At 42.9% G+C, this 12,939-nt stretch overlaps 1 protein-coding gene across 4 annotated transcripts in view; it reads left to right on the forward strand.

The window, feature by feature from the left end:
• Positions 1 to 12,703, forward strand: part of sipa1l2 (signal induced proliferation associated 1 like 2) — a 467,180-nt gene extending 454,477 nt beyond the window's left edge. For all 4 annotated transcript variants that reach the window (XM_071391253.1, XM_071391254.1, XM_071391255.1 and 1 more), the window contains 2 exons: positions 8,161 to 8,242; positions 8,991 to 12,703. In XM_071391253.1, coding sequence (XP_071247354.1) covers positions 8,161 to 8,242; positions 8,991 to 9,137 — 229 coding nt within the window. In that variant the 3' untranslated portion in view covers positions 9,138 to 12,703. The remainder of the gene's footprint in view (positions 1 to 8,160; positions 8,243 to 8,990) is intronic.
• Positions 12,704 to 12,939: the final 236 nt, after the last annotated feature.

Genomic DNA, 12,939 nt, shown 5'->3' on the forward strand with positions numbered 1-12,939 from the left:
ATACTATACCACACCATACCATACCATACCATACTATACTATACTATACTATACTACACCATACTATGCTATACCATACTATACTATACTATACTACACCATACTATGCTATACCATACCATACCATACCATACCATACCATACCATGCTATACTATACCATACCATACTATACTATGCCATATCATACTGTACTATACCATACCATACTATACCATACCATACTATACCACACCATACCATACCATACCATACCATACCATACCATACTATACTATACTACACCATACTATGCTATACCATACCATACTATACTATACCACACCATACTATACTATACCATACCATACTATACTATACTACACCATACTATACTATACCACACCATACCATACCATATTGTACTATACCATACCGTGCTATACTATACCATACCATACTATACTGCACCATATCATACTGTGCTATACCACACCATGCCATACTATACTATAACACACCATACTATACCACACTAAACTATACCACACCATACCATACTATACTATAACACACCATACTATATTACACCATACCATACTATACCATACTATACTGTACCACACCATACCGTACTATACTACACCATACCATACCATACTATACATAACATACTATACTACATCATACTATACCACACAATGGCATACTATACCATACTATACTACACCATACTATACTATACTACACCGTACTATGCCATAACATACCATATCGTACTATACTATACCATACCATACTACGTCATACCATACTATACCATACTACACTGTGCCATACTATACCATGCTACACCATGCCATGATATGCCATACTACACCACGTCATACTACACCCCACAATACTACACCATACTATACTACACCATACTATACTATACCATACTATACTATACCATACTATACTACGACACGGCATACTATACTCTACCATACCATACTATACTGCACCATACTATACTACAACATACCATACTACGCCGTGCTATACTACACCATACTGTGCTATGTCATACCACACCATACCACACCACATCATACTATACTACACCATATCATACTACACCATACTATACTATGACATACTATGCTACACAACACCATACCACACCATACCAGACTACACCTTTTTATACTACACCATAATATACTACACCATACTATACTACATCATGCTATGCTACACCACGCTATACCACACCATACTATAATACACCTTTTTATACTACACCATACTATACTGCACCATACTATACCACATCATACCATACTACACCATGCTATACTACACCATCATATGCTATACCATACCAAACTACTCCTCAATATACTATAATGCATACTATACAATACTATACCATACCATACTATACTTGCCCGTGTCATAGTAAACTATACTATACTATACCATACCACACCATACTACACCATACTATGTCATAACATACTATGCCATGATATGCTATTCTATGCCATGCCATAGTAAACCATACCATACTATACCATACTATACCACACCATGCCATAGTAAACCATACCATACTATACCATACTATACCACACCATGCCATAGTAAACCATACCATACCATACTATACTATACCGTACTACACCATCCCATACTCTACCATACTACGCCGTGCCATACTATACCGTACTACACCATGCCATGCTATGCCATACTACACCATGCCATACTATACCATATTATACTATACTACACCATATTATACTACACCGTACAATACTACACCATACTATACTGCATCATACAATACTACGCCATGGTACTATACTAAACCATACTATACCATGCCACACCATACTATACTGAACCAGACTATACCACACCATACTATACTGAACCATACTATACCATACCATACTATACTATACTGAACCATGCTATACCATACCATGCCATACTATACTGTAATAGACCATGCCATACTATACCGTACTATGCCATACTATACCATACCCTCAATACCATACAACACCATACCATACTATGTCATACTATTCCATACTATACCATACTATACTACACCATGCCATACTATACCATACTATACTATGCCATACTATACCATGATATGCCATGCTATACTACGCCATAGTATACATACCATACTATACTATACTATACTACACCACACCATACCCTGGAGGCAGGGTGAGAACCCCATCACTAGTAGTATACCATACTATACTATACTATACTACACCATACTATACCACGCCATACTATACTATACCACACCATACTATACTATACCACACCATACTATACTATACCATACCATACCATACTACACCATACTATACTACACCATGGCATACTATACCATACTATACCACACCATACTATACTATACCATGCCATACTATACTATACCACACCATACCATACCATACCATACTATACTATACTATACTATACTACACCATACTATGCTATACCATACTATACTATACTATACTACACCATACTATGCTATACCATACCATACCATACCATACCATACCATGCTATACTATACCATACCATACTATACTATGCCATATCATACTGTACTATACCATACCATACTATACCATACCATACTATACCACACCATACCATACCATACCATACCATACCATACCATACTATACTATACTACACCATACTATGCTATACCATACCATACTATACTATACCACACCATACTATACTATACCATACCATACTATACTATACTACACCATACTATACTATACCACACCATACCATACCATATTGTACTATACCATACCGTGCTATACTATACCATACCATACTATACTGCACCATATCATACTGTGCTATACCACACCATGCCATACTATACTATAACACACCATACTATACCACACTAAACTATACCACACCATACCATACTATACTATAACACACCATACTATATTACACCATACCATACTATACCATACTATACTGTACCACACCATACCGTACTATACTACACCATACCATACCATACATAACATACTATACTACATCATACTATACCACACAATGGCATACTATACCATACTATACTACACCATACTATACTATACTACACCGTACTATGCCATAACATACCATATCGTACTATACTATACCATACCATACTACGTCATACCATACTATACCATACTACACTGTGCCATACTATACCATGCTACACCATGCCATGATATGCCATACTACACCACGTCATACTACACCCCACAATACTACACCATACTATACTACACCATACTATACTATACCATACTATACTATACCATACTATACTACGACACGGCATACTATACTCTACCATACCATACTATACTGCACCATACTATACTACAACATACCATACTACGCCGTGCTATACTACACCATACTGTGCTATGTCATACCACACCATACCACACCACATCATACTATACTACACCATATCATACTACACCATACTATACTATGACATACTATGCTACACAACACCATACCACACCATACCAGACTACACCTTTTTATACTACACCATAATATACTACACCATACTATACTACATCATGCTATGCTACACCACGCTATACCACACCATACTATAATACACCTTTTTATACTACACCATACTATACTGCACCATACTATACCACATCATACCATACTACACCATGCTATACTACACCATCATATGCTATACCATACCAAACTACTCCTCAATATACTATAATGCATACTATACAATACTATACCATACCATACTATACTTGCCCGTGTCATAGTAAACTATACTATACTATACCATACCACACCATACTACACCATACTATGTCATAACATACTATGCCATGATATGCTATTCTATGCCATGCCATAGTAAACCATACCATACTATACCATACTATACCACACCATGCCATAGTAAACCATACCATACTATACCATACTATACCACACCATGCCATAGTAAACCATACCATACTATACCATACTATACTATACCGTACTACACCATCCCATACTCTACCATACTACGCCGTGCCATACTATACCGTACTACACCATGCCATGCTATGCCATACTACACCATGCCATACTATACCATATTATACTATACTACACCATATTATACTACACCGTACAATACTACACCATACTATACTGCATCATACAATACTACGCCATGGTACTATACTAAACCATACTATACCATGCCACACCATACTATACTGAACCAGACTATACCACACCATACTATACTGAACCATACTATACCATACCATACTATACTATACTGAACCATGCTATACCATACCATGCCATACTATACTGTAATAGACCATGCCATACTATACCGTACTATGCCATACTATACCATACCCTCAATACCATACAACACCATACCATACTATGTCATACTATTCCATACTATACCATACTATACTACACCATGCCATACTATACCATACTATACTATGCCATACTATACCATGATATGCCATGCTATACTACGCCATAGTATGCCATGCCATACTATACCATACTATACTACACCATACCATTCCATGCCATACTATACCATACTATACTCTACCATACCATACTATACGACACCATACTATGATATACCATACCATGCTATACTATACTATACCATTGTCACACCCTGGCCTTAGTTATCTTTGTTTTCATTATTATTTTAGTTAGGTCAGGGTGTGACATGGGGTATGTATGTGTTTTTGTAGTGTCTAGGGGTTGTTGTATGTGTATGGGGCAGTGTCTAGTGTAGTTGTCTATGGTTGCCTGAGTGGTTCTCAATCAGAGACAGATGTCTTTCATTTGTCTCTGATTGGGAGCCATATTTAAGGCAGCCATAGGCATCATGCGTTTGTGGGTAATTGTCTATGTCTATGTTGTACGTTTGTAGCCTGTGTGTGCACTTACGTTATTAGCTTCACGATTCGTTTGTTGTTTTGTTTCAGTTTGTTATAGTGTTTGTTGCGTGTTTTTTCCCCTTTCTCTACAATAAAAGAGAATGTATTTTGCACACGCTGCGCCTTGGTCCACTTTCTCTCAGCAAGACGATCGTGACAGAATTACCCACCAAAACGGGACCAAGCAGCGTGTGAAGCGGCAACAGGAGCAATGCACACAGGATTTATGGCAATGGGAGCAGGATCTGGGCTACACTACGTGGGAGGAGATCGACAGGTGGGCGATAGACCCAGGGAGAATGCCGGAGCCCGCCTGGGATTCTCTGGCGCAGTGCGAGGAGGGATACCGGCGAATGGAGGCAGCACGAAGACGCGGTAGGAAGCCTGTGAGTCAGCCCCAAAAAAATCTTGGGGGGGGGGATAAAAGGGAGTGTGGCGAAGTCAGGTAGGAGACCTGCGCATACTCCCTGTACTTACCGTGGAGAGCGAGAGTACGGGCAGACACCGTGTTACGCAGTAGAGTGCATGGTGTCTCCTGTACGTGTTCATAGCCCGGTGCGGGTTATTCCACCTCCCCGCACTGGCAGGGCTAGATTGAGGATTGAGCCGGATGTCATGAAGCCGGCCCAACGCATCTGGCCACCAGTGCGTCTCCTCGGGCCGGCTTACATGGCACCAGCCTTACGCATGGTGTCCCCGGTTCGCCTACATAGCCCGGTGCGGGTTATTCCACCTCCCCGCACTGGTCGCGCGACGGGGAGCATACAACCAGGTAAGGTTGGGCAGGCTCAGTGCTCAAGGGAGCCAGTACGCCTGCACGGTCCGGTATTTCCGGCGCCACCTCCCCGCCCCAACCCAGTACCACCAGTGCCTACACCACGCACCAGGCTTCCTGTGCGTCTCCAGAGCCCTGTTCCTCCTCCACGCACTAGCCCTATGGTGCGTGTCTCCAGCCCAGTACCACCAGTTCCGGCACCACGCACCAAGCCTCCTGTGCGTCTCCAGAGTCCTGTGCGTCCTGTTGCTGCTCCCCGCACTAGCCCTGAGATGCGTGTCCCCAGCCCGGTACCACCAGTTCCGGCACCACGCACTAGGCCTAATGTGCGTCTCCAGGGTCCAGTATGCCCTGTTCCTTCTCCCCGCACTAGCCTTCAGGTGCGTGTCCCCAGCCCGGTACCACCAGTTCCGGCACCACGCACCAGGCCTACAGTGCGCCTCAGCCGGCCAGAGTCTGCCGTCTGCCCAGCGGCGCCTGAACTGCCCGTCTGCCAAGCACCGTCTGAGCTGCCCGTCTGCCAAGCACCGTCTGAGCTGCCCGTCTGCCAAGCACCGTCTGAGCTGCCCGTCTGTCCCGAGCCGTCAGAGCTGCCCGTCTGTCCCGAGCCAGACAGGATCAGCCCGAGCCGTCCGCCAGCCATGAGCAGCCAGAGCCGTCCGCCAGCCATGAGCAGCCAGAGCCGTCCGCCAGCCATGAGCAGCCAGAGCCGTCCGCCAGCCATGAGCAGCCAGAGTCGCCCGCCAGCCATGAGCAGCCAGAGTCGCCAGCCAGCCATGAGCAGCCAGAGTCGCCAGCCAGCCATGAGCAGCCAGAGTCGCCAGCCAGCCATGAGCAGCCAGAGTCGCCAGCCAGCCATGAGCAGCCAGAGTCGCCAGCCAGCCATGAGCAGCCAGAGTCGCCAGCCAGCCATGAGCAGCCAGAGTCGCCAGCCAGCCATGAGCAGCCAGAGTCGCCAGCCAGCCATGAGCAGCCAGAGTCGCAAGCCAGCCATGAGCAGCCAGAGTCACCAGCCAGCCAGGATCTTCCAAAGCCGCCAGTCAGCCAGGATCTACCAGAGCCACCAAAGCGGGTATTGACAATGGTGGAGTAGGGGCCACGTCCCGCACCCGAGCCGCCGCCATAATAAGGCCCACCCCGGACCCTCCCCTTCAATGTCAGGTTGTGCGGTCGGAGTCCGCACCTTTGGGGAGGGGGTACTGTCACACCCTGGCCTTAGTTATCTTTGTTTTCATTATTATTTTAGTTAGGTCAGGGTGTGACATGGGGTATGTATGTGTTTTTGTAGTGTCTAGGGGTTGTTGTATGTGTATGGGGCAGTGTCTAGTGTAGTTGTCTATGGTTGCCTGAGTGGTTCTCAATCAGAGACAGATGTCTTTCATTTGTCTCTGATTGGGAGCCATATTTAAGGCAGCCATAGGCATCATGCGTTTGTGGGTAATTGTCTATGTCTATGTTCTATGTTGCATGTGTGCACTTAGTTCTTCTTAGCTTCACGATCGGTTTTGTTCATTTTGTAAGTGTTTGTTTTTTCCTTCATTAAAAGAAGATGTCTTATTTTTCACACGCTGCGTTTTGGTCCTCCATTCAAAGTCAAGACGATCGTGACAACCATACCATAATATGCCATACCATTCCATAATATACTATACCATACTATACTATACTATACCATACTATATTATAATATGCCATAACATGCCATACTATACCATAATATACTATACCATACTATACATGCTACACCATACTGTACTATACCATACCATACTGTGCCATACCATACCACACCATATCATACTATACCACATCAAATCACACACCACTATACTATACTATTCCATACTATACTATACCATACTACATCACATCATAATATACCATACTATACCACATCAAATCATACTATGCCATACCACACTATGCCATACTGTACCATACTATACTATAACATTCCACACTATACCATACTATAATATACAATACCATACTTTAATATGCTATTCCATACTAAACTATACTATACAATACCATACTATACCATACCATTCTATACCATACCATACTTTAATATACCATTCCATACTAAACTATACTGTGCATACCATACTATACCACACCACACCATACTATACCACATCACACTATACTATACCATACTATACTATATTATACCACATCACACTATACCATACTATACTATATTATACCACATCACACAATACTATACCATAAAGACGTAAATTACACCCGAGGGGTGCGCCCTAAAGGCAAGGTAGGAGCTGGCACATCACCACCTCAAACAACCTAATCATCATGATTGCAAATACCTTATAGGCTAGTATGTGTCTTTTATAACCAATATAAAATCTCTGTGTATGTGTTTGTCCAGGAGCTGCTCTCCCTCCACTCTGACTGGTAAAGTCAACCAACTGGAGGTGATCCTGACTCAACTGCAGCATGACCTCAGAAAGGTACTTCTTACTCCCGTATTAACCCTGGGTAGAACACAGGAAACCCATTTACACTGCAGCTGCCTGAGTGCTGCCTGACTATAGAAGCGAATGTCCCATTTTTAAGTTGGTTAAAAAAAAGTCACGTAGCTAGTCTTATAAGCCAAGAACAATAGGGTGTGTTTGTCATTTTACAGCTATTTGTGAACCCATACTTGTTTCCAAGTGAGTGATAAGAGACCGTTAACCTCCATCTGAAATGGCATCCATTTCAGACAAAACCCAAATGTTGAGTGTTGATCTCCTCCTCAGGAGCAGGAGGACAAGGTGTTGCTGCAGGTAGAGGTCAGGGTTTGGGTCAGGGTTTGGGTCAGGGTTAGAGGTCAGTGTTAATATGATATGTTCTCTCTCTCTCTACCAGGAGAAGGAGGACAAGGTGTTGCTGCAGGTAGAGGTCAGGGTTTGGGTCAGGGTTAGGGGTCAGGGTTAGAGGTCAGTGTTAATATGATATGTTCTCTATCTCTACCAGGAGAAGGAGGACAAGGTGTTGCTGCAGGTAGAGGTTAGGGTTTGGGTCAGGGTTTGGGTCAGGGTTAGGGGTCAGGGTTAGAGGTCAGTGTTAATACGATATGTTCTCTATCTCTACCAGGAGCAGGAGGACAAGGTGTTGCTGCAGGTAGAGGTCAGGGTTTGGGTCAGGGTTTGGGTCAGGGTTAGGGGTCAGGGTTAGAGGTCAGTGTTAATACGATATGTTCTCTATCTCTACCAGGAGAAGGAGGACAAGGTGTTGCTGCAGGTAGAGGTGCAGCACCTGAGACAAGACAACATGAGACTACAGGAGGAGAGTCAGACATCAGCCGCTCAACTCAGGAAGTTTACTGAATGGTTCTTCCACACTATCGACAAGAAACCCTGAAACTGTACTGGAGGACTAATGCCCCTGGGAACAAGGACACTTTACTACCCCAGGGGGCAACAGAACTCTGACGACTACTGCCATACTACTGCACTGAGAGATACCTACTGCCCAAGGAGCAATGGGACCCTCTACTGCCCTTGGGGGGCAACTAGACTTCTCGAATGCCACATGGACAGACAATTTCTACAAGCTCATGCTCAAGGCCCCAGGGATAAAACATAACTATTCAAGGAAACCCTGTGCTGTGTGGGGGAGTCTGTCCTGGGGAACCCCTCTTTCTCTGTCCCCTGGGGAACCCCTCTTTCTCTGTCCCCTGGGGAACCCCTCTGTCCTGGGGAAACCCTCTTTCTCTGTCCCCTGGGGAACCCCTCTGTCCTGGGGAACCCCTCTTTCTCTGTCCCCTGGGGAAGCCTTCTGTTCTGGGTAACCTTTCATGAGGAATCAGCTTAATGTCTGCTATCTGCACCAGGAGGCACCAAGAGGAATCAACTTAATGTCTGTTATCTGCACCAGGAGTCAACAGGGCCTGCTATCTGCACCAACCATGTGGCAGACCTGGACAGTAAAGGCACAGTGGGATAAAAATAAAAAATAAATAATGAATGTAGCTCAACTGACCTGAGAAGTATTTTTTACTGTCTGTTTCCTCAACGTTCCTAAAGCCACAAACACTTAGAATCCAACCTGATGTTAGATCCAAACACTTAGAAGCCAACCTGACGTTATATCCAAACACTTAGAAGCCAACCTGACGTTAGATCCAAACACTTAGAAGCCAACCTGACGTTAGATCCAAACACTTAGAAGCCAACCTGACGTTAGATCCAAACACTTAGAAGCCAACCTGACGTTAGATCCAAACACTTAGAAGCCAACCTGACGTTAGATCCAAACACTTAGAAGCCAACCTGATGTTTGATCCAAACACTTAGAAGCCAACCTGATGTTAGATCCAAACACTTAGAAGCCAACCTGATGTTAGATCCAAACACTTAGAAGCCAACCTGACGTTAGATCCAAACACTTAGAAGCCAACCTGATGTTTGATCCAAACACTTAGAAGCCAACCTGATGTTTGATCCAAACACTTAGAAGCCAACCTGATGTTAGATCCAAACACTTAGAAGCCAACCTGATGTTAGATCCAAACACTTAGAAGCCAACCTGATGTTAGATCCAAACACTTAGAAGCCAACCTGATGTTAGATCCAAACACTTAGAAGCCAACCTGACGTTAGATCCAAACACTTAGAAGCCAACCTGATGTTAGATCCAAACACTTAGAAGCCAACCTGATGTTAGATCCAAACACTTAGAAGCCAACCTGATGTTAGATCCAAACACTTAGAAGCCAACCTGATGTTAGATCCAAACACTTAGAAGCCAACCTGATGTTAGATCCAAACACTTTGATTTTAAATACTTTTGTTTAATCTTTATGTTCTTCACTGTTGTAATATAGAATCACAAAGGGGCAGTAGGGTTGATTAAAAGGTGCTCTCCTCCTCTCACTAGCTGTCGTATGAAAACCTCTTATCTCCACAACAGAACATTTTCAGGAAATGGGGAAAAACTGCCATATTTTACCATTAACAATTTACGAAACCTACAAAGTTTAAAAAACTAATATTTGTTCTTGTCCTAGAGTCATGAAGTGTTCAGAGTGCATTGTGGGGAGTTACTGCTTTCAATTTCTGTAAACAAATAAATACTAAATGGTCAAATTGCACAAATTGAGTTACAAGGTTTTCATTCGACAGCATTTCTAAAACCTATCTATCACTAGTCTGTAGATATGCCGCTGTCACAGCATTTCTAAAACCTATCTATCACTAGTCTGTAGATATGCCGCTGTCACAGCATTTCTAAAACCTATCTATCACTAGTCTGTAGATATGCCGCTGTCACCATGTCTTAGCAATAACAAAGTAGTTGTTATTATAAAAGTGTGTTTTTAAAAGTTAGCAGCACAAACGTAAGCAGCTCCTGTGGGGAGAGTGACGGTTGTATTTGACATCGATATCCTACAAGAGACTGTGGGTCTATATGGGTGTAGAATAGTATGGGTCCTTTCTCTTTGCTTTCGTTGTTACTACTCTTGCCTTGTCCATGGATCGCTCAGCTGATACACAAACCTGGGCTGCATACCACAAGGCACACTATTCCCTACATAGCGCACTACTTTGGTCAAGATTTGGTCAAAAGTAGTGCACTATACTTTAGGAATAGGGTGCCATTTGTGAAGCAAACCCTAATGCGTTATAATCACAGTAGCAATCTGGGCCCATAGGGCTCTGGTCTAAAGTAGTGCACTATGTAGGGAATAGGGTGCCATAGGGCTCTGGTCTAAAGTAGTGCACTATGTAGGGAATAGGGTGCCATAGGGCTCTGGTCTAAAGTAGTGCACTATGTAGGGAATAGGGTGCCATAGGGCTCTGGTTTAAAGTAGTGCACTATATAGGGTGCCATGTAGGATATAGCCAATCACACTCACAATGTCAAAATGTCTCTCTCTGTACATACGCTCCTCTACTGAAGTGTCTTGCTGTATTTCATATTTATAGAAACTGATTTCACCTGAAGTTGTTCGTTTGATTAATTAAGCATCATATAGCTATTCCTCGTTCAGCACTAGGTTGGGAAAAAGCTATGTTTATGTTGTAAAGTATGTGTGAAGCTTCATTTACAGGGCAGAAATATATTAAAATATACAACTGATTATTCTTGTTGACTGTGTCCCAGAGCTCTGGTCTAAAGTAGTGCACTACTACCCTATAGACCCTGGTCTAAAGTAGTGCACTACTACCCTATAGACTCTGGTCTAAAGTAGTGCACTACTACCCTATAGACTCTGGTCTAAAGTAGTGCACTACTACCCTATAGACTCTGGTCTAAAGTAGTGCACTACTACCCTATAGACCCTGGTCTAAAGTAGTGCACTACTACCCTATAGACCCTGGTCTAAAGTAGTGCACTACTACCCTATAGACCCTGGTCTAAAGTAGTGCACTACTACCCTATAGACCCTGGTCTAAAGTAGTGCACTACTACCCTATAGACCCTGGTCTAAAGTAGTGCACTACTACCCTATAGACCCTGGTCTAAAGTAGTGCACTACTACCCTATAGACCCTGGTCTAAAGTAGTGCACTACTACCCTATAGACCCTGGTCTAAAGTAGTGCACCTCTACCCTATAGACCCTGGTCTAAAGTAGTGCACTACTACCCTATAGACCCTGGTCTAAAGTAGTGCACTACTACCCTATAGACCCTGGTCTAAAGTAGTGCACTACTACCCTATAGACCCTGGTCTAAAGTAGTGCACTACTACCCTTAGACCCTGGTCTAAAGTAGTGCACTAAATAGGGTGCCATTTGGGACTCATGTTTGTTTTGTTTTGTTTTGGAGATGATTCCAACATTTGGATGCTGCTAGATAATCAGTCTGTTGGTTTGTTGCTTTTACAGGATAATAATGTCTTTCTACGTTTAACTGTTTCAGCTCACATGAGATGTGATAGGTTGCTTTGGTTTTCTAAATAAATGTAGTATGAAAATAATGAATGACTTTTATTATGGTGTTTTAACTCACAAAACAGTGACCACAACATGTACCAGACCACTATTGACAGTGGCAGTAGTGGTAGTCGTATGTTACTATAGTATACCCTACTCTATTGGCAGTGGTAGTAGTATGTTACTATAGTATACCCTACTATATTGGCAGTGGTAGTAGTGGTAGTAGTGTGTTACTATAGTATACCCTACTCTATTGGCAGTGGTAGTAGTGTGTTACTATA

Source organism: Salvelinus alpinus, chromosome 3 (assembly GCF_045679555.1).
Source record: "Salvelinus alpinus chromosome 3, SLU_Salpinus.1, whole genome shotgun sequence".
NCBI classification, from domain to species: Eukaryota; Metazoa; Chordata; class Actinopteri; order Salmoniformes; family Salmonidae; genus Salvelinus; species Salvelinus alpinus.